Source organism: Elephas maximus, chromosome 7 (genome assembly GCF_024166365.1).
Source record: "Elephas maximus indicus isolate mEleMax1 chromosome 7, mEleMax1 primary haplotype, whole genome shotgun sequence".
Classification (NCBI taxonomy): domain Eukaryota; kingdom Metazoa; phylum Chordata; class Mammalia; order Proboscidea; family Elephantidae; genus Elephas; species Elephas maximus.
Window position 1 is genome coordinate 110050244 of NC_064825.1, and position 24783 is coordinate 110075026.

At 36.1% G+C, this 24783-nt stretch overlaps 2 protein-coding genes across 2 annotated transcripts; both read right to left on the bottom strand.

Moving 5' to 3' along the window:
* Positions 1–5167: 5167 nt before the first annotated feature.
* LOC126079887 (olfactory receptor 8J2-like) lies at positions 5168–6115 on the bottom strand. Its single transcript, XM_049891245.1, has one exon. The coding sequence runs from the start codon at positions 6113–6115 to the stop codon at positions 5168–5170; it is 948 nt and encodes a 315-aa protein (XP_049747202.1).
* An 8427-nt stretch (positions 6116–14542) lies between these two features.
* On the bottom strand, positions 14543–23969 carry LOC126080328 (olfactory receptor 5T2-like). The gene is made up of 2 exons (XM_049891580.1): positions 23924–23969; positions 14543–15444 (listed from the first exon to the last, which is right to left on the bottom strand). The coding sequence occupies exons 1-2, from the start codon at positions 23967–23969 to the stop codon at positions 14543–14545; spliced, it is 948 nt and encodes a 315-aa protein (XP_049747537.1).
* Positions 23970–24783: the final 814 nt, after the last annotated feature.

A 24783-nucleotide genomic window follows, 5' to 3' on the forward strand; every position in this document is an offset into this window, starting at 1 on the left:
CATGCTGTAATCAATCTTTAATGTTATTTTAACTTTGACAAAGCAACCATGATAAGTTGTATCTCATTCTCTAAGGTATTCACTACTTTAGTGTCGGATACAACTCTTCCTCCTTAATTTTGGCATTCCTAAAATCTAATACCAGTTCCCACCCAGCTAATTTTAGCTTTTTAAGATGAAAACGTTGATGATTTTAGGGACAGTTTTACTACAGTTTATCAAGAAAAGGCTGGTTTAAAACTAGGAGAGTCTGGATCCTATTGTCTTAGACTGGGTTCTCTAGAGAGGCAAAACCAGTGAAGCGTATATACGAGGGTAGGTCAAAAAGTACTGCTACGAGGGTTCCAGTTGATACATGCATGGGTTTATTCCAAACAAAATGCGTTTCAACATGCTTGGTTAGCAGCCTGAACTCTTAACGATTTCACCACCAGGGCTCCCATACACATATATACATATGTATATACATATACTTTGATATGTATATATACATATCTATATAAAACCCACTCTCACCACCATGGTATGGATTCTGATCAGAGCAACCCCATAGGACAGGGTAGAACCACCCTATAGGGATTCCAAGGAATAGTTGGCGTATTCTAACTGCTGACCTTTTGATTAGCAGCCAAGTTCTTAACCACTGTGCCACCAGGGCTTCAGAGGTTGTAATAACCTATGTAGTTTTAATATTTCAGTGTTTATAATAGTGATAATTTTTGGATAATATTGATATAATAATCATTGAAGTCAGACAAAACTAAAACATACCCTGTAAAAGAGACTGGCTGGGTGATTACCAAATCTGTTTTTCTTTTCTTCCTAGACAGTTGACTAGACTATTTCTCAGCCTCCCTTGAAGTTAGGTGTGGTGAAGTGAGGGAATTCTAAGCTAATTCATGTGTGGGATCACAGCAACAGATTCACAGCATGCCGTCATTGTGTGCTTGTCTGAATGGCTTTCCACAGTACTTTTCAGATTTATTTCTACTCTAATTCTATATCCATCTGTTAATTCTATGACCATCAACAGACCTCATGCCCATTTCCATTTTAATGCCCTTCCTATATAAGTAGCTTTTCTGAAAAGATTAATATATGTCATTTAAAAGGCATGCACTCCTGGGGTCTTAAAAGCTTGGGAGTTAACCATCTAAGATACAACTATTGCTCTTTACTGTCTGGAGCAAAAGAGAATGATGGAAACCAAAGATTCAAATAATAAACTAGCACACAGGAAACATGGCCTTTTCTAGCCCGAGACCAGAAGAACTAAATGGTGCCCAGCTAGCAACCAACTGTTCTGACGAAGGACACAGCAGAAGATCCCTCGTAGAATGGATGAAAAATGTAGAACAATATTCACATTCCAAAAAAAAAAATCCATCTTGCTGGACCAATAGGGAGTAGTCCCAGTTCCATTGAGTCGAGTAACTCTCAAAAGCATCGCTCTTAAGAAACCCTTTTAACTAGGAACAGAAGCCACTATAAGGAAAGGGGAGCAAGCAGAGTTCGGGACCTCTTACTACCAAGAAAGAAGTACCAAGAGTAGTGCATGCCTTTTAGACCCTGGGTTCATACAAAGAAAACCTACTCAACCAGGGGAAGACTGAGGACAAGGATCTTTGTCCAGAGCCAACAGAGAGAGAAATCCTTCCTTTCTCTGGAGCCAATGCCCTGAATTTGGACTTGTAACCTAGAGAGAATAAATTTTTCTTTGTTAGAGGTATACTTGTGGTATTTCTGTTATAGCAGTGCTAGATAACCAAGACAGGTTTCTGTAACAGCTGTTCAAAGCTTTTCCTAAGTTTCACACCTTTGCCCAGATGGTGACTTGCTTCATGACTTCCATGTGTCTCCTGTCTCACCTGACTCCTTCCTGCATTTGCTATGGCTGCTCAGGTACAAGATGCCATGGCAGTACCTCGGTGCACAGAAAAGCATAACCTGGATGTTTGGAGGTGTTAATGCCCAATGGGGTGAACTTTGAGCATAGAAGACCGAAGTTGAGAGATAAACTGTTTTTCACATCTTACTTCATTTAAAATATGTGCCTGACAGATATGCCTAGCTGGTTAACTGACTTGATTCAGAATTTCTCAATAAAAGTGTAACAAATGATATGTGAGTGTGTGTTTATCTGGGTACACACTTTCTGCAATCTTTGAGCCAAATATTTTTCTGTTCATCATTAATTCAAAGAGGTCTCTGTGTATAGTTTGTACAGGACAAACTTCATAGCTAAGTAACATAAAACAGGCATATACTGTGTACATTTTGGTTGGAATATTTTATTGAGTTCAGGTAAATGAGACAGTTGTGAGATTTTACGTTGTCTAATTTCACAAAATACTCCAATGTGATGTAGAAGACAGTTTCCTGAATGCTCAAAGATGTCAAAATCCTATTTCTCAGGAACTGTGAATATATTACACGACAAAATGGGCTTTATTGATATAACATGTTCAAGGATTGTTCAGGTGGGCCATATGTAATCATGAGAGTTCTTAGAAGACAAAAGGAATGCAGAAAAACCTGAAAAGGTGATGGAAGCAGAAGTGAGAGTGATAGGATTGATAACTGGAAGGGATCACTATCCAAGGAATATTTGCAGCCTCTAGAAGGTGAAAAAGGCAGGAAACATTCTCCCTGAAAACACCCAGAAGGCATACAATTAGCTAACACCTTGCTTTTAGTGCAATTAGACTCATTACGGAATTCTTATTGACAAAACTGAGATAATACATTTGTGTTGTTTTTAGACATTAAATTTGAGGTAATTTGTTACAGCAATTCAAAAGGAATGTAAAAAACAGCATGATTCGTTTTAGGAAATACATAGATGTGAACCAAATTAAAAGGTAAAAAACACTAAACTTCTCATTTTTGACCTTTATTCATTTAGCAATGAACCAAACTGTACATATATTCCAATGTATTGCATTGGATAGAGTTCCCGGGTGTTGTATATTATTAAGTCCTTGACTGCTAACTGAAAGTTTGGTGGTTTGAATTCACCCAGAGGTGGCTTAGAAAAAAAGGCTTGGTGATCTGCTTATGAAAGATCATTGAAAACCTTCTGGGGAAGTTCTACCCTGACACACATGGGTGTTGCAATGAATAGAAACCACTCTAAGACAACTGGTTTATTCATTTATTTATTCCTTTAAATAGCATTGGAAATGTTGTAATGTGAGTTTAGCCTTTTGTTCCAATTCTCTACATCTAGCCATACCCAGAGAAAATAGTTTTCTAATGGGAAACATACTTCTGTAATTGTAAGCTGCTGAAGCCAAATACACCCTGAATAAAGTAAAAACAAAGAAACGCATTAGCCGTTAACATGAAGAGTTTAAAGACTAATGGGATTAAATTATAGCTGATTTTGTCTTTTGAGATCAGAAATGTCCATCACATATTTTATCTTCCCTACCTGCAGCTATTGTGTTCATTTATGACCAACGTTAGAAACTGAATCATTTATGTGAGTCTCAGAGTTCCTGGTTGTGGCTCATGTCTGACCTTCCTGAAAATGTCCTGACTTTATTTCCAGACACTGTCCTTACATCACATGCCATACCCACTCTCCCTCATGCCATTGCATGTTAGTAGCATTGTACATACACAGCAATAACTCACATAACTATTTACATTATTTTTTTCTTTTTAGTGGTATGTTTCTTGTGAATTACCACTTTTAAGAAATGACACTTTTGGTCTAATAACACTTTCACTACACTAAACAAAAAAGGAAAATAAATAATGTTTAATGTTGATGGTTTCATACTAAAGGTAATACACTCTGCACAACAGATTTTAGTATGAGAATAACAAGTGGAACAATTAATTATATATCATGATTACCAAACCCAGTGCCGTCAAGTCGATTCTGACTCACAGAGATCCCATAGGACAGAGTAGAACTGCCCCGTAGAGTTTCCAAGGAGCTCCTGGCGGATTAGAACTGTTGGCCTTTGGTTAGCAGCCATCGCACTTAACCATTACACCACCAGGGTTTCCATATCATGATTAGCTCAACATAATTTATTTTTCCTTTGTGCACATGTCTACAAGAGAGGAGGAAAAACATAGTATGCTTTTATGTTTATTTCAGTCTGCTATGTCAGTGTCGCATTTCAAAGTACTCTTCGGCTTAGTTTTATTTTCCCCTACATGTTTACTTTCATGTGTTATGAATTTATTTTAAGCGTAAGACAACAATAAGTTCACAAAACATGTGATAGATGGAGAAAATGGTGCAAATGGTTATTACTGGAGAATACTGTATAAAAAAGAAAAGAAAAAGTAAAATTGTAATAAACTGTTTAGTCCTTGGACAAACGGTGAGTGTATCAAGGAGAATAACCTGAGTTTCTATCACCTTTCAAGCAATGATTCTCATATGCCTCCACCATCCATTAGCAGGCTTTCTCTTCCTTGTTTAGAGACTATGTTGTTGTCAGTTGCTGGCAAGTCAATTTCAGTTCATCAGGATCTCAGGTGTTCCAAGGTAGAGATTCTCCACAGTGCGTTCTTGGCTCTAATCTTAAAGGAAGAAAAGCACAAGGCCTTTTCTTTCAAGTACCACTGGGTGGGTCCCATTCTCCAAATTGTAGGTTAGAGAAAACAATTTGCAGTACCTAGACACCTTTTGTTTGCATCTGTTTCTTCTCATTTGCAAACAAATACAGTGCCTAGGTTGAAGACCCTCAAGGAGATGGATTGACACAGTGGCTGCAACAATGGGCTCAAGCATAACAATGATCATGAGGATGGCTCAGGGCCAGGCAGTGTTTCCTTCTGTTGTACATAATGTCACTATGAGTAGGAATGGACTTGATGGCATCTAACAACAGCAGATACCATATTTCCAGAGAATAAGACACAAACCTTTTAACAAGCTGTAATTTATTTTTAATATGTATTTATTTATTTTCAATTTGTTGTTTATTACTTATGTAAGTTTGTTTTCATTGTATAATTGAAGCATTTTTCCAACTAGGAAGATTGGCACTTTGAACTGGGAAAAAATTAGTATTTTTCCCATTGTAATTAATTGTTTTTGGATTGTTTGTTTGTTTTTCAACTACTTAAAATGCCTCTTCACTTAGCAGATTTGTCAGGAACAATTTAAGACTCTTAAAAGAAGACAGTTGTAGTTATGTATTTACATTAGTTTGAGCGATTTGCATGGGTTATTCCAGAATCTCTTCAGTGCATCCTTCACATCCTTGTTCCTTAGGCTGTAAATGAGGGGATTCAACATTGGTATCACTAGAGTGTAAAAGACTGAGGCCATTTTATCAGTATCTAATGAGTGGTTGGTCCTTGGTTGCAAACACATGAAAAGGAGGGTCCCATAGAACACAGTGACAGCCATCATGTGAGAAGCACAGGTGGAAAAAGCTTTTTCTTTCCCTTCTGAGGACTGTATCCTCAAAATGGTGAGGACAATGTTGAAGTAGGATATTAGAACAATGATCATGGAGAAAAACAGATTGGCATCTGAAAATGTAAACACTGCTGCTTCTGGAATGTAAGTACCAGAACAGGACAATGCTAGCAAAGGGACGTTATCACAGTAAAAATGGTTGATTATATTGGAAGAACAGTATGACACAGAGAACACACAGGAAGAGACAGTCAGTGCTATGGTCAGACTGTAGAGATATATGAGTGATATTAGCAGAAGGCAGATCTGCTGAGATACCACCACCATGTAGAGCAGGGGGTTGCAAATGGCCACATAGCAGTCATACACCATTGTCGCCAGTATGAAAACTTCAGCCGCCATGAAAACTAAGAATCCACCTAGTTGAGCCGCACAACAGTAGTATGAGATGGTTTTCTTCTTAGCCAAGAAGTTGAGCAACATTTTAGGGGCAATGGTGGTAGAATTGCCAAGATTAGTGATAGCCAAGTGTCGAAGGAAAAAGTACATGGGGGTTTGAAGTCTTGAGTCCACACTGGTGAGGATGATGGTGCCCAGGTTCCTTACCACAGTCAGCCCATAGATCACCAGGAAGACAAAGAAAAGGGGGACCTGGAGCTCAGGAAGGTCTGTGATTCCCATGAGAATGAACTCAGTCACCTTTGTGAGATTTCCTGGAGCCATTTATTGCACTGTTTTCTCCCTTAAATAGCGAAACTAAAAATTTTTTTTTTTTTTTTTTTTAGTGAAAGTGAAAAGAGATTAATAAAATGTAAAATTAATTTTGCTTTTAGAGGATTATTCCTTGTTAAATTTTCATTTAAAATCTGTTTAGTTTTGTTCACACTTAGGAGTTTCAGGTCTTAATTTTTTCTCTCCCATATTTTCAGAAATTTCAAAAAAAAACCTCATCAGAAAACAACTAAGTTTGGTTTTTAAGATTAGTTGGTAAACTATTTACTGTTAGATATAGTTTAAATATTGAATTTTATACATACATATACAATGTACATAAAATGAAAAAAAAAATAAAACAAGCTCTTTGCCTTCATGTTGATTCTAACTCTTCAGACCCTATAGGGCAGAGGAGCTCTGACTCATAGGGCTTCCAAGGAGCACCAGGTGAATTCAAAGTGTCGACCTTTTGGTTAGCAGCCGCAGCTCTTATCCACTACACAGCCAGGCTTTTCTATACTGTACACAGAAGTAAAATTTTTGAATTATATATATATATGTATGTATTTTTTTATATGTGTTGTACATAGGGTTTCTATGATTCTGAACCGAATCGGTGACACCTAATAACAACAGAATATAATATATATGTGTATATATGATATATATATATCATAATACATATGCATGAATATTTTTCCAGTGATATTGAATGAGATGTATATATTTTCTTTCCCACTGTTTTCAAGTGATAGTAAGAGAACTGCCTTTACCGAGTTGGAGTTGATGAGCCAGAGTGGCCTCCAGCTATCCTTCCGCTTAATTGCCACAGGCCTCCTCTCCAGCCCACGTTGCTTCATCATCCTTATGCATTTTATATATTTCAGTATCTCTGTGGGAAACCCATCCAGAACTGTGGCTTTTTCCTTAACAATTTTTACCAGATCTCTCTGTTTCCGCTACGCACAGGTAGGCCTGCATCTCATTACTGTTCCTTCTGTAGTTGCAGGAAGACTGCATCCTTCTTTCTTAATCACATTTTCTTTCTTCTGCCACATACCTCAGAACTATCACTAGATTTGTTTTCCCGATGACTCTCTGTTATTTCTTTTTAGCAGACTTTCCTTCCTTTTCTAGTTTATCCTCCTTTCCCTTAAGTTCTTTGAAGCCTGTTTTGTGGTGGTCATTACAGTTAAGGTTTATTACTTACAGTTTAGATTTGATAAAGTTCAATCATTTTACCTATTTGTATAGAGAAATGAGGGGATAGAACACTAACATTTATTTAATGTTCACTGTGTGCTTCTCTTTGCTGTTGTGAGTTGACATCTAGCAGATTCCTAGTTATGGTGAGCCCACATGTGAGAGCAGAACTACCCCACTGGGTTATCAACTGTGACCTTTCTGAAGACACATGAGAAGCCTGTCTCATTTGAGTGGGCTTGAATCGCCAGCATTTCAGCTGGTATCCAATGCTTAACCTTTCGTGCCACCCAGGGACTCTCATTATGTGCCTAGAACTACGCCAAATGTTTTGAAATAATTATCCCTTATTCTGCATTAGAGTTTTAGGAGATGAATATAAATATTTCCATGTCTGATGAGACAATGGAGGATCAATGAAGTCCCTCAGAGTCTGCATAGATATTGGCTGGGTAAAGGCATGGGCTAAATTTATGGTTTGTCCTTTTTTTTTTAATTTGGTTTGCTCTTTTTGATATTGTTGTTGTTTTATTCCACCAAGCACTAGCTCTTTGCTTTTGACCAAATACTTTTATTCTTGTGTAGTACGAATTAACTGGTATAATGCGCATGCACAGGTTAGTAAGCACAAAGCTTGGCAAATAATGATTTCAAAATAGATACTACCTGTAAAAAAACTATTGTTGTTATTACTAGCTTGCTATGAATGAGTTTCATATTTTTCTCTCCTTTTGTTTTTGTAATTTTGGCATCAATGTCACATTCTGCCTGATTGGAGGGACTTATAGTTGAAAAAGAAATAGCAATTAAATTCTAATTTTGTGTATGCAAAATGGGTGGTCCTGGTGGCACAGTGGTTAAGTGCTCCACTGCTAACTGAAAGGTTGGCAGCTCAAAGCCACCAGCTGCTCTGTGGGAGATAGATGTGGCAGTCTGCTTCAGGAAAGATTTTCAACCTTGGGAACCCTATGAGGCAGTTCTCCTGTGTCCTATAGGGCCACTGGGAGTCGGGATTCAGCTCAACTGCAATGTTTTTTTTTTTTTCGGTATATGCAAAACACTGGGCCACCTGATATTCAGCTGTAGCTTTCAAAAAACAAAACACGCTCTTCCACACACATGCTTCTCCCAAGTTTCTTTCTTTTTCCATTTAAAGATACATAAAGTATGTTTCTAATAAGCTGATCTGATTTTGTTGTACCAACTATCCCATATCTTTTGCCTACTACCATGAAACCAAAAAGAATGTCAAATTTCATAACAAGGTAAGTTCACCCTGTAAGACCTCAAAGCAACACCCACTTTTAATGGTGTTGCTTTGAGGTCTTACAGGGTGAACTTACCTTGTTATGAAATTTGACATCAAAATATTTCCTGTGAGATTTCTATACACAGTGTTACTTACTGCATTGTTTACTCCCAAATATAATATATTTTATAAACATATCCTTAATAGAACAAGAGCTATCAACAACAAGAATATCATTTACTGATTGCTCTACATTAGTGCAATTAGCTTTGAGGAGGGAGAGTGTTTGTATATATTTTATATTCTTATTGTTCATTCCTTCCTCTACTGAAATACAATTGATGGAAAAGTCAGGGTTCTTTTTTCAATGGGTACTTGTCAGAAAAATAAAGTTTCTATAGAACAACCCACATTTTCTCCTGATTTTTTTTTTCTTCTGCACCTTGTCTGATTTAACACTCATCTGTGAAAAGAGTTATTTCAGTTCTCTACCAATACTTTTTATTTTAAATCATTTTTGAATCGCCAGCATTTTTGAATACATTTATTTTATAGATCTACTTACACAATATGTCAGTAGACGTATTTTAACGTCTCCTTTCACTTTCAAAGGCATCATAGTTTGGATAAGAAATGACACAAGGAGAAGATTAGCCCAAAAATGGACCTACAACCACGACAGCTTACAGCAGACATGTCCAGCACCGGTTGATATCCAGCTATCATCACCAGCTGCTCTGGCAGGGATCTCAATAGAGGATCCAGACAGAGCTGTAGAAAATGTAGGACAAAATTCTAACTCATAAAAAATGGCCAGACTTACTGGTCTGACAGAGACTCATTGTTTAAGTCACTGCTGAGGTTCATGCTTCAGCCAAAATTTAGACAAGCCCATATAACAAACTGAGTCTAAATGAGCACGCTAGCCCAGGGACAAGAATGAAAAAGCAGGAGGTGGTAGGAAAGCTGGTAATGGGACCCAAGGTAGAGAAAAGGAGAGTAATGTCCCGTCATGGTGCTGGCAAACAATGTCACAAAAAACTATGTGTTAATGTTTAGTGAGAAACTAATTTGTTCTGTACACATGCATCTAAAGCACAAAAAAAAAAAAAAGAAAGAAAGAAATGATACTGCCAGCTAATTATTAAAGAGTTTTTGAGTTGATTTCAAGAGTATATTTCCATTTACTTATTTGGAGGTGGAAACCCTGGTGACGTAGTGGGTAAGAGCTGCAGCTTCTAACTAAAAGGTCAGCAGTTCGAAAACACCAGGTGCTTCTGAGAAACCCTATATGGCAGTTGTACTATGTCCTATAGGGTCACTATGAGTTGGAATCAACTCAACGACAATTTTTATTTGGAGATGTATTGCATTAAGTACAAAATTTACTTCTTAGTATAAGCTGTCAGTGGCCACTAGGACATAGAGTCTCTTGGCACCAAGGAATCTTTTCATCCTAAGATTTGTCCCCCTGGGCAATGCAAAAATCAAGAAGAGGACAATATCTCAATTTTATTGACTTCAAGTAATTTTGTAGCTCTTCTTTAGAAACGTAGAATCTTATATTTCAGGAACACTTAAGAAATTCCTATCTGGTATAAACCAAAACCATTGCTCTTGAGTAAATTTTCACCCATACTGACCCTATGGAATGACCATTTGTTATTCTGTATTGTTCTGGAGATTGGATCCCCAAAATTAAAATGGATAATGCCTTCAAAAATTTTGTCATATTTTTATACTCATAGTACTATCATTTACTTATTTTTTTCTTAAATTCCTTTAATTTCGACTAATTTATATGAACAACAGGTTTTAATAGGCAATATTTCATTATTTTTTTTTTTTACTTATATAAAATTCCTACTTGCTATTGTGTAAGATATGTAGATGTGTGTAGGCTTAAACATTTATATATACATACACACATATATGTGTGTGTCCACGTACATACATATGGATATATGTATATACCTATATGTATTCAGTTTCAAAAAGTTATTGCTGTGTTACCAAATACCATCATATTCACATCTTTAGATTGGGAATAAGAATCAAGTCTATGCTTTTTCTGTCCCATATCATTGCATCTGCATGGTTTTCGATCACAATGGAAGAAATCAGGGCACATAATTACTTTCATTCTTTGTGCACCAAACTAACAATATAAGAATGTGCCAAAGGTAGGGTATAAATAAACTACGGTTTCAAAATGCTCAAGAAATTTTTTGACATTGACATGTGCATGGAGACAATATGAAATTCTCAAGTTATCATTGATCTCATTGGTAGAAGATCAGGATTAGTATCTTTCAATGTTTTTATTCCAAATGCTACAGGACACTACCACAAATGCTTTCAGCTGATATTTTTTAGCAGTAACTCTGGCTGGATTAAGACCATCTGGAAAATACTCGCTTCCACAAAAACATCAAATTCATCCTATGTAAGAAGCAATATGCTAAATCTTCTCCATTCTTTTAGATGATCAAAGCTGATCACTGGTTTTTACCTCTTTATTTTAAACTTAACCATGCCCAGTTTCATTTGTCAGTAGAAATGCTTGACTGTTACTTAAGGCGTTACACAGCTGTCACTACCACTTAGCAATCAGTGGGCAAAGATTGTAGTCACTTGGAAAAGAGGACAGAGAAGTAATCATTACAGTTCTGAGTTTGATTTGAATCGACAGAGATTTCAAGATACTTAGTCGTCACATCTAGGCCTAGTAATAGGTAAAACCTTTGGTTTAACCTACCTGTGCAGACCTAGTAAGAGGGAAAACCTTTGGTTTAACCTACCTGTGCAGACCTAGTAATAGGTAAAACACTTGGTTTAACCTACCTGTGCAGACCTAGTAATAGGCAAAACATTTTGTTTAACCTACCTGTGTAGGGAGATTGGCTGAGATCCACTCCTAAGTTTACCCATGAAGCATGCTAGACAGTTTTACAAAGGTCTGAAGTCCCTGAAGACCTTCCCACTAAAATATGTTTGTTTCTAGGCCCCTATCCCTGAACATGAGGGCTAGGATTCCCAGATAAAAGTCTGAGTCCCCAGGGAAAGAAAGACAAATTGAAGGCTCATTAGGCAAGTCTCCACTCAAAATTTTACCCAAGCAGTGGAAGTGTGGAGATAGCCTAGGGACTTGCTTAAGTGATCGTACCGAATTACGAACACATGCAATGATTCCATCATATTTTTTCTTTTAATACACCTTTATATGATCTGGGTAGTGTGCTGGCCCTTGGATTAAGAAAATCATAGAGTTGGAAAGCACAGGATTCTGACCCAATGGAAAATTTTAATATGAAATTGGGGATAGAACTTAACATAAAGCTTCCCTTGTAGAATCAAGAATAAGCCCTGGTGCATTTACTTTAAAAAAACAGATGAGGAGGAACCTGGAAGGCATTATGCTGAGTGAAATTAGTCAGTTGCAAAAGGACAAATATTGTATAAGACCACTATTATAAGAACTTGAGAAATAGCTTAAACTCGGAAGAAAACATTCTTTTGTGGTTACGAAAGGGGGAGGGAGGTAGGGCAGGAGGGGGTATCCACTAGTTAGATAGTAGATAAGAACTACTTTACATGAAGGGAAAGACAGCACACAATACAGGGGAGGTCAGCACAATTGGACTAAACCAAAAGCAAAGAAGTTTCCTGAATAAACTGAATGTTTCAAAGGTCAGCGTATTAGGAGCAGGGGTCTGGGGCCATGGTTTCAGGGGACATCTAAGTCAATGGGCATAATAAAATCTATTAAGAAAACATTCTGCATCCCACTTTGAAGAGTGGGGTCTGGAGTCTTAAATGCTAGCATGCAGCCACCTAAGATGCATCAATTGGTCTCAACTCACCTGGATCAAAGGAGAGAGAAGAACACCAAGGACACAAGGCGATTACGAGCCCAAGAGACACAAAGGGCCACATGAACCAGAAACTACATCATCCTGAGACCAGAAGAACTAGATGGTGCCTGGCTACAACCAATGACTGCCCTGACAGGGAACACAATGGAGAACCCGTGAGGCAACAGGAGAGCAGTGGGATGCAGATCCCAAATTCTCATAAAAAGACCAGACTTAATGGTCTGGCTGAGACTGGAAGGACCCCGGTGGTCATGGCCCCCAGACCTTTTGTTAGCCCAAGACAGGAATCATTCCTGAAGCCAACTCTTCAGACATGGTTTGGACTGGATAATGGGTTGGACAGGGATGCTGGTGAGGAGTGAATTTCTTGGATCAGGTGGACACTTGAGACTATGTTGGCTTGTCCTGCCTAGAGGGGAGATGAGAGGGTGGAGGGGGTTAGAAACTGGCAAAATGGACACGAAAAGAGAGAGTGGAGGGAGAAAGAGGGCTGTCTCATTAGGGGGAGAGTAATTGGGAGTGTGTAGCAAGGTGTATATGGGTTTTTGTGTGAGGGACTGACTTGATTTGGAAATTTTCACTTAAAGAACAATAAAAATTATATATATATATAAAAACAGATGATATACACCAAATTGAAAATGTGGACTTTGTAAAGAGTCTGAATATCAACTTTTTATTATTAGATTACGAATCATAGCTGGTATCATTTCTAGCTTTTTTATTCAACTGATTTGAGTGGAAAATGTATTTTTTCACATCAGCCTGCAATATTCTTTCAAATAATGTATAAATCTTGCAATTAAATATAAATAATAATTTTTTCTTACTCTGTGACTTTTTCTAGCCTACAACTTTTCTTACTCTGTGACTTTTTCTAGCCCTTTATAAGGGAATGGTGTATGTCCAAATATTTTACCTTTTATTACAAACTTCTAAAATAATACACAGGATAGAGTATGTGCCCAAAAGATATGTGTGAACTAACTCATTGACTGATGGGATGAACAAATGAATGCAATAGCCATCCTAAGATCTGAAGTCAAACATCAGAATTTTGTTTCCAGTGTTGCAATCAATCTTTAATATAATTTGGACTTTGACAAAGAAATCACAACAACTCTCATCTCATTCTCTAAAATATTTACTCCTTTAGTGCATGACACAACTTTTCCTTCTTAATTTTGGTCTTCATAATATCTAACACAAGTCGCCATCCAGCCACTTCTGACTAATGATAGCCCTACGTGTGTGTGAGTAAAAATATCCTCCTTATGGTTTTCAATTGCTGTGATATTTCAGTAGATCTTCTGAAGGCCATCTGGGTGGATTCAAACATTCAAACTTTTACCATTATGCAGAGTGTCTTCTAAACCAGAGGTTACTCTAATCCAATATTCTTCATTGATATGCTTTGTGTTATTAGTTACTATATATTTATGCACTCATTATCAAAATATATCATAATTTTGAAGGTATCTTTAGTTACTTTATATAACACATAAAGTTTTATTCTGCAATTTTTTTTATTCAGATGTGTATTGGACTTATCCACATTGATTTATTTAGCTATATAGTGTTCACTGATTTTGCTGGATCTATAGAATTCATTAGAAAATGGAAACAGTGCTAGTCAAAATACACCAGATTCATATTTTAAAAATAATTAAAACTTTATTTCTCAAATTTTCTCATGTCTGAAATTATACTCTACTAAATAATTGTTTTATTATTTTTTCATTTCCTAAAATATAAGCAAGAGATAAACAAGATACAATATTTTAAATACAGATCATATACACATATATGTGCATATGTACATGTCAGAATCATTGTATGTATGTGTGTATATACCCATATACCCCTACACATACATACATATATCAGCATGAACATAGTAAGAAACAACTTGATGACACAGTTTTTCTGTATGTGTTAAAATAGCATAGGTTAAGGGTTGACTACAATCTTTATTTCAAAATATTCGAGAAGAATAGAAAGACACTAATAAACTAAAACTGAAATTTCATTTTTTCATATCTTTCTATTGAGACACAGTCCATGATTCTTGATTTTTTTTAGTTTAATATTTAGTGCTAAAAATATGCTTTATTCTCCAAACGCTTTTTTAATGGCTTTTTTTACATCTTTGTTCCTCAAACTGTAGATGAGGGGATTCACCATGGGAATCACAATGGTGTAGAATGCAGACACTATCATGTCATGGTCTAAAGCATAGCTGGAACTTGGCCTCACATACACGAAGAGGATTGTTCCATGGTAAATTGACACTCCAGTTACGTGGGAGCCACAGGTGGAAAACACTTTTCTCCTCCCTTCAGCAGAATGCATCTTCAGAATGGCCAACAAAATAAAACCATAGGAGATCAGTATAATCAGAATGGTGAATATCTCAATAAAACTCACGACGTAGAAGAGTAGAAGCTGGTTAATGTGAGTGTCAGAACGGGAAATAGCAAGGAGTGGAGGGATATCACAAAAGACCTGTCTAATTTCATTGGATGCACAGAAGGAGAGGCTAAAAGTTGCTATTGTGTGTAAAGTAGCATGTGCAATACCACCAACATAAGAAGCAATGATGAGTGTCACATAGATTCTGGGTGACATGCTAACTGAATAGAGAAGTGGGTTGTAGATGGCTACATAGCGATCATAAGCCATGGCCGCCAAGGGAAAGCATTCTGTGGTCCCAAAAATAATACCAAGAAACATTTGTGTTGCACATCCAAGGAAAGAAATGGCTTTAGTCTTTGACATAAAATCTACTAACATATTTGGAGTAATAGATGAGGAACTGCAGACATCCAAGAAAGATAACACACTCAGAAAATAGTACATGGGGATGTGGAGCCAGGAATCCTCAATGACCAATGCAACCAGTCCTAAATTTCCTGTCGGAGTAAAGAGGTAGATTGCTAGAAAGAGAAAAAATAAGACAACCTGCAGTTCATGATTGTCTGTGAAGCCCTTCAATACAAATGTGGTGACTTCTTTGTCATTTTCATGTTGTCACTTCATGGAACAAACTTGAAAAAATACATGAAATCACGATTCTTATTTTTATGGCTTGGATGCATAATATCATGACTTAAAGGAATGTTAGCTATATTCTCATACTAATTTTTCAGAAATGCGTGATTTCCCAGCAGCAACTCATAAGACAATGACCAGATAGTGAATAAAAGGGTCAGACCACTCTCTGCAGAATTAAATAGAAAATAAAGACATTTCCTCATTGGTTAATATCAGTCATTACCAAAATAATTGAGTTAACTGGTATTCATTAAAACTAGCCATTTACACTAGCCATTTATTCAAAGAAATTTCTCTCATCCAAACTCTTGAGATAATATGTATCAATGGACCGAGTATTAGAATCTAACAGCAGATTTGTAGCTCTTTCAGTAATTGTGTAAAATTATTTACTAGAATCTTCTTACCTGCAGAATGAAAGTATTAATTTTATTTTACAAGATTGGGATGAACATTAAAAGAGAAAAATAAATTAATGAAATTTAACCTTTAAAACAATTTAAAATATAGCATATGCTGATTGGAGTTGGTCTTATAAAGTATCACCCTCCTGTATTGTGACATCTAATAAGCCAATCTCTGAATATTTTCTAGTTCCATTACTAATTTTTGAATTTCGCTGAATGGAAATTATTAAATTGTTTTTTTGGGGAAAGATTCACCAAGACTGAATTCAAAATTACATGACATCCCATGTTTCATTCAAACATCTTTCTCGAATTCATGGTGTTGTATTGTCCTTTTTTGGCTATATATTTAGCCACTGTTGTTTTTGACAATCGATATGTTTTTCTACCCCCTCAAATATTACTGGTGAAAATGTAGGAAATTACTGAAGATGTTAAAAAAATTATGGCTTTCATGATTTCAAAGTATTTTGTTCCAAGGTATTTTCGTTCAAGATTTTACACTTGTTTATGTGTTGTTGATTGTGGACTTATTGAAATAACAATTAAGTAACTTTTATTATTAAAGTAATACACAAAAAATATTTTTAAAAAGTACCTTTGAATGTAGATATAAGATTTAAGATTAAAAACAACAAAAGAGACAAATTGTAGAAACAATAGATTAACTATCTTCTGAATGGTCCCATGGATAAACAAATCAGAAGCTAAAGAGTTACCTACTCTGGAAATCAAATTATTAGCTCATGAAATAGCAATTTTTGGAGAATAGATAATGCTGTTTTAATAATATATATATATATTTTTTACATGTTCTCCCCCCACTTTATCTTAAATTACCCTAATTTACTGATTCGGAAATTTGAGTCAGTCTATGGGTACATAATCTGCTAGAAATTATAATCTGTAAACTACTTTAATTAGTGACCCAAGTCAAGCTCCAGTTTGAATATATTGATATGGATCTCTCAGTAAGAGAATCATTTAGATTAGAGTGGTTTAACAGAGAACAAACCCAAATGCCTATAATATCTTGGGAAAGATAAGATCAGAATTACCCAGAAGAATTTTAATATTTAGAGAAAATATTTCTGTAGGAATTTTGTAATGAATAAAGTTAGAGGAAAAAAATACTTGAACGATTTGTTAGAGAACACAATATATTTTAGACTGAATTTTCTTTATTGGACAAAATAATTTAAGACAAAACAGATTGGAAGTCCAAAACCATCTACTTTAATTAATCTTATATTTTTGAGTGACTACAGCACTATAAAATGTTTTTAAATGTATCGTTTAATTTTTTAAAAAATGCTTTACTGGCTTAATTGGGGAATTCTTAAATATATTTCTTATTTTGAGAAAATATCGGCGGGGGAGAGGAGAACATGGATAATGACTGAAAGGATATTGAGAAAAAGTGATTATGTTGATAAGATAAATCCAGATTCAACAGAAATAAAATAGAAACTTTGGTGAATGAAGAATGAAATCAATTCATTATATTTTTAAAAATATTATTACAAGTCTAAAGAAAAAGACGGATTTTTTTAATACAAACTTTGACATCAGCTCAATGATGTGCCTAAATTTACGATGGTACAGAATACATGCCACAGGATTTAGAGTCTGAAAATACATGTTCATTGTTCAGTTCTGTGATTAGAAGGTGTGTGTGATGTTAGATTTCCCCTCTAAAGTTTACTCCTCTTCACACTGGCAAACAAGTTCAATGAAGCAGGCATTCAGGCACAATTCAGACATGCGTGCACATGTACACACAAACAGACACAGACATGCACACATAGAACCAGGAACAGTAATTAAACATGCAGAGCAATTTCTTTTAAATATTTCAAATTTGGGTTATCAATGAAACATAAATATAATAGAAATTTTTTTATCAGATGTGTTTCCTCTTGAAAATCAAATTTGGGTAACAATATTTCAGCCAAAACATTGAAAACGTGTGTACCCAGAAACTTAAGCACATTTAATATCTGTTTTATGATAATCAATATGTGCTTAAACATTATTTTGTCAGTATCGAACCAAATAAATTGTATTATGATTAAAGGGGGCTAAAAAAGTGGAATGAATCATTTTCTTCTGCCTTTTCATATCACAGAAATAGTATAATTTTTATCAGCAAAGTTTCATCAATGTGAAATAAGTTTATTCTTTAGAGACTAAAGGAATTTCATGAGTTGTATAATCCACTGATAACAATAAAATCACACAGATTACAACATTGCCGTTTCTTCAATTACAGTGGTTAATTTGGCTTTATATAAAGAAAATGTAAAAAAAAAATGTTAAGCACTAGCGTTAAACTTCTCTCGAAACCAGCTTTTCTGCTATGAGTCAAATGAAAAGTTATACTGAGTATGACTAAGTCAATATTAGCACATCTGGAAAGGCATCAAAGTTGTAAAGAGAAAGTGTTTATGATTATTAAAGAATTTAGAAGGATCAATCTTAAGAAGTTAACGTAAAGTCCTTTCCTTAAATATAATGTCATGAGAAAGAGGATAACTCTAGATATCATAGGCCCAACACTGAAACACTAACAATACAAAGGAGAGAAATAACAGCTATCATTTTTTGAGCTCTTGCTGCAAGAATAGAATTTTCTACACATTACTTTATCATATCTTTATAGTAATCCTCAAAACAATAAGTACCAGAGCCAAGGTTCAATCCCAGCTCTCCCTGATCTCAAAGTGTATGTTCCTTCCATCCTTCTATACCGCCTCCTATTACACTATGGCTTCATTCTGCAACTGTCCCTTCCCCCATCATAAATAAAACAGAACACCATTCTTGCGGTGTTTGGGTGTCTTTCAAGTCATCAATATCAGAGAAATATTATGAAGTGATAACCTGAATTGACTTCTAGATTTAGTAGCTAACAAAATAAACCTAAATGATTTATCTACCCCTCATTATTTATATCCAAATATAAGCCCCCATGAAGTTAAATACTTCAAATATTCTTGCTTTCTTTGCTCTATTAAGTTCAGACCTTTCTTCCAATTGTTCTTACTTTGAGCTATACTATCTTCTTCCATCAGGAAAATAAAAGCATACATCTACTTTGGAGACTCTTGCTTGTGTCTTCAAGCATATAACTAATATTTAATATTTCTATTTTTTCTGTTCTTTTCTGAGAAGTATGGGTTTTAAAGCTGTGGGTAGAATTCTGCATATATCAGATTTTGACGGATATATAAAAACACTAGTGCGATAGGGAAGAACCAAAGGTTTTTTTGTAATACCGTAGATATCACAGCATATTCTACCTTGATACTTTAGACACTTTCTCCTAAATATTCTGCAAATGATCTGATATTTTCTCTTACCTACACAATAGCAAATACAAGTTAGGTACACTATGAATAGGTTTTATTTAAGTCTTTTATATCCACTTACCCTGCTGCTAAAGAAACCCATAGAAGATGCCCAGAGGGGAATATTCCCCAATTAACTTCTGGTTCAAAATAGCAACACAATGATTTGCTCAATCATAAAGAAGTAAATAGTTTTTGAATAATATAAAAAAATCTTGACATCTGTTGAATGAATAAAGTTCTCTGAATTCTGACTTAAAATAATGCCTTAGGGAAAAATACACTTTAACATTATATAATAGATTGGGAAATATTAGACAAAATTTTATACCTTAGCTCTGACACTGGGTTAGCACTTAGCTTCTGTGAGACCCAGTGTCCTCATACCAGCAATGTTACCCACTTTATATTGCAACAAATCAATAAATATACTAAAATGTAATGAGGTAAAACAGTAATATATCAATTGTTGAATAATCATCCATATTCATTATACTCCTAAACTATTTTAATTATAAAGCGTTTGAAGTAAATAAGGCATAGATTTTGAATTTATTGTAAGGAAAACAATTCAAGCGATAAAAAGTACAAAAATGTAATAGTACATAGAGAAGAAGAAATCAAATATTTAATGAGCTGAAATACTTCATAAGGCATATATTTTTGTGATTCCAGAATGTGAAATACTAATCTATAGTTTACTCAGATGAAATAATAACAGCACAGACAACAGAAACTATGGCATTTGAGTAAATGTTTTCTTACGAAAGAGCAAACAAAATAAATAAATACTAAAAAAGAATGAGATGAATCTGAGACAAAGCAAGAAGAAAAACCTTAAGGACATACCTCATTAAACAAATTTCTTCCATTCCTATCACACACACACATTCATACACACACACTAAACACTAATACACAACACTAAGTCATATGCACACACAATCACATGCACCCATGTGTCGACACAAAGAGAAGTGTAACCCTGGTAGACAAGCAGGACCAACAGAATCCTTAATTTCTACAATTCTCCAGATGCTTAAAATGGACAACCAAGCTGCAAGCAGCAAATCTAGTGAAATCTGAAGTCTGGAGTAGAGAAAGAACTTGCATAACCATCCATGTGTTTATTGAAAAGTCTTTTTGACAGATTACTGTGTGGCAGAGAAAGACAACCAATAAACAAGGACAGACTATAAGCACTAACAAGAGAAGCAAAGCCAAGACAAGGGATAAGGAAGACCTTGTGGGGATCAGATGAATTTTTAAGAAGACCTAGTGTGAGCTTCTATGATGAGGTGACACAGGGACCAAAAGCTGAATAAAATGATGCAACCTGACATTGAGAATTCCTTTCACTTTTCACTTTTAGAATGCACAAACAACAGAGGTTATGACATCTGAATAAAACCTTTGCTATAAAATGAGTCAGCAACAACAATAACAACTAAAGTGCTAAAAGGAAATTTTTAGTAAGCAGAAGGTAAAGAAATTTCTCACAAATAAAACTCCGAATCTCCCCTAGAACACTTCCTTAAAAATCGCTTAGAAACAACAAGCACAAGCAAAGAGGAAAGTCAAAAAAAAAAAAAAAAAAGTAACTTTGATAAAACTAAACCACAAAGGACCTCCATTAATGCCAACTTAAGAATTTTAAGGTATTAAGGGGCCCACAGCAGCAGGCACAGGGTAAACAAAGAGGGAAGTATTAATAGGACCAGTTCGAACTGATTTCACAGCAAATGGTTTGGCTTGGTTTTTAGTTGGTATTAACCCTGGAAACTTCATAACCGGACTCTGAAAGTAGAGAGCAATTTACTGAGTGGGGATCTCAGCAACATCAACCAGGGAAAATGGGAAAAGCGTTCAGGCTCCCAACTGCAGGTGGGTGACTACTCTTCCATCCTCACCCGAACCCACAGGAAAGAATCACAAAAGGATTGCGGAGACTCAGATGGTGCTCTGGGTCATTGAGGATCTCAGAAGTAAGCAGCACACAATTCCTTCAAAAAGGACAAGGCTTTACCGGGGGCGGGGGGGAACTAAGAGGAGAATTTAAATCAAATAGGATGGAAAGACTGGAAAGGAACTTTTCAAAAAAGAGGTGTGCTTTCGAAGATGTAGGTCTCAGAAAAGACAGCTACACCAAAATATACTTTCCAACTGCAAAATATCACTTTGGCAGCCAAGACCTGTAGATCTATTGCTGTTAGGTAGTATTGAGTTGGCTCCGACTCATAGATACCCTATGCAGAACAGAAGGAAACACTGTCCAGTCCCACGCCATCCTCACAAATGTTACTATGCTAGTGCCCAATATTGCAGTCACTGTGTCAATCCATCTTGTTGTAGATCGACAGAACTCAGTAACCCAGAAGCCTCTCTCGTGCTTTCTTCTTGTCACTCTTTACTTCGTGAAAGTAACACCTGCTGTGAAGAAAAGATTAATTTACCGAACAGCTAGTTTTTAAAGTCAAGACTATAGATTTTTAATATAAAGGCAGAAAACCCACCAGACACGGACCAGGTTGTTTACTTTGCTTATAAAGAAAATGGACAAAGTTGTGATTGTGGTCAATAGATTTGTCAAATGGTCAGGGACTTGGAAGGAATGTAATTGGAAACTTTGTGAAAGGGATGTCTGGGGAAGAGGTATGTGAATAGACCTTTCTGAATGGACAAAAAATATAAAGATGCTTGTGTCCCATGTGAATACTCACCAATGAGTGACCTTAGCAAAGGAAGGTTTTAATAGTCAAGTTAATAGGATCATCTGTTCTATGTATACCAGTTAGCTTCTTTGCCCGGCACATCCTGTCATTGCCCAGTGGGTTCATGGACAGAGTGGTCATGTTTGAAGTCATGGAGGTTATGCGTGAGTTCAGCAACATGAATTTCTACTCTCCAAAGACAGCCTGACTATGGCTACTGCTGAGTGCATAATCTGCAAGCAGCAGAGATCAACACTGAGTACCCAGTATGATGCCATCCCCCTGAGTGATCAACCACCTAGCTACTTGATGGCAGATTGATTACATTGGACAGCTTCTGTCTTGGAAAAGACAATGTTGCTATTGGGCTAGACATTTCCTTTGGATATTATGGATTTGCTTTTCCTATACACAGTGCTTCTGCAAAAACTACTATCCACAGAACTACAGAATGCCTAAATCTAGTATGATTAGGCTCCACGCAGCATTGTTTCTAATCTATAAGTTATTATATGAGATTACAAAGACAAGAAAGACCCTCTAGGACTCAAAAACTTTGATCTTTTACTCTGCCAGATCTCTAATGTTCTATCACATAGAGTATTAATAGTTATCTCTATGAAACATTGTCTCCCCTCTTATGACCTCTTATCTACCTGTTTATAGTGAAATTAATGTGTATTAATATCTTATCTCTTGTATTAAACTTTCAGGAACCTAACATTAAAACCCATAGAACTTAGAAATCTAGCACTTACAAATTAACCTAACATTAAAACCCATAAAACTTAGAAATCTAGCACTTAACTATTTGCATCACTTATGTACTCTGTCATAAACACAAACAATTGTGATTTCCTTAATGTTTAACTAAGAGAAATGCCTGTTTGAAGAAGATCTCCTCCTCTATCAATTCTCCAGTTCCCTGTAGTGAAGTAGATCATTGCTCTCACAGGACCAGATTTGGTATAAAATATGTTTTCATTTGTTAAATCACATTCTTGCTCTACAGACAAGAGCAGATCATCAAGGGTGCCTAAAAATTACATCACCAAGAGCATCCAGAGAATTTAAGCAAAAGACACTTTATTTTACTGACAAGCCCCAAGGCAGAATGTGATGACAGAGATGGAAACCCGATGGGGCAGTTCTACTCTGTCCTACAGGGTCACTAGGGGTCAGAATCAAGAGACGGCAATGGATTTGGTGTTTGGTTCTTAATCCCATCATTGCCTAGGAAATTATTATGCCCTTCTTAGAAAGGAACATGAAGATGTAATCCGGAGCACTCTGTTTCACAGAGTATTGCAATTACCCATTTTCATCTAGTTGTTCAGTGGATTCCAACTCAAGAAGATCCCGACTTTGTCAGAGTGGAGCTGTGCTCCATAGTGTTTTCAAAGGCTGATTTTTTATATTAGATTGTCCGTTCATTCTTCTGAGTTGCCTTTGGGTGGAACTGAGCCACTGGACTTTCAGGTAGCAGCAAGTATGTTAATTCTTTGAATCAACAAGAAAATTCCATTGTATTTAGAGCTTATAAATGTCAGCTGAAACGTCAATGCTGTCAATATGACAGGATCCATACAAGATTCACTTGAAAAACATCACTGTGTTTACATTGCTGGTCTTCACAGATGATTTTTTAAGCTGTAAGTTTAATCATTTTTACTATTTCTTGCAATCTGTATTTTTATTCTGCTGGGAAGTATGAGACTGGTTCTATTAGTCATGATGGGTTTCTGACTCTGCAACCCCAACCACTATTTCTGAGTGTGATATGGTTACTGGAGGCCTACTATTCCGTTTTTGTTCCAAAAATGTTGCTTAATTTTCTGGCAGAAGATAAAGCCATTTCATTCCTTGGATGTGCAACAAAGATTCTGCTCATTGTTAACTTTTGGAACCGCAGAATGGTTTTCCTGGTGGCAATGTCATATGATCAATATGTAGCAGTCTACAACCCACTTCTGTATTCAGTTAATATGTCACCCACAGTCTTTGTGTCACTCATGTCGGCTTTGTATATTGGTGGTATTTTGCATGCTACTTTACACACGGTAGTGACTTGTAACCTTTCATTCTGTGCATCTAATGAAATTAGACATGCTTTTGTGATATCCTTCTATTCCTTGCTATCTCCTGTTCTGACACTCACATCAACCAGCTTCTAGTCTTCTACACCATGGGTTCTATTGAGATATTCCACCACGTGTATGTCGCTTTGTCCACTGTGTGGGCTTATGTGTTGCTGTGATCCTGGAAGCTATGCCACCGGTATTCAAATACCAACAGGGTCACCCATGGAGGACGAGTTTCAGCTGACCTTCCAAATTAAGACAGACTAGGAAGAAGGACACAGTGAACTACTTCTGAAAATATACGGCCAGTGAAAGCCTTATGAGTAACAGCAGAACATTGTCTGATATAGTGCTGGAAGATGAGCCCCTCAGAATGGAAGGCACTCAAAATATGACTGGGAAACAGCTGCCTCCTAAAAGTAGAGTCAATCTTAATGACTTGGATGGAGTCAAGTTTTTAGAACCTTCATTTGCTGATGCAGCAAGACTCAGAAAGAGAAGAAACAACTGTTAATAATCAGAATCTAGAATGTGGGGAGCATGAATCTAGGAAAATGGGAAATTGTCAAAAATGAAATGGAACCCATAAAGATCGATACGCTAGGCATTAATGAGCTGAACTGGACTGGTATTGATCATTTTGAACTTGAAAATCATATGGTCTACCATGCTGGCAATGACAACTTGAAGAGGAATGGCTTTGCATTAATTGTCAAAACAAAAATTCAAGATCTAGCCTGAAGTGCA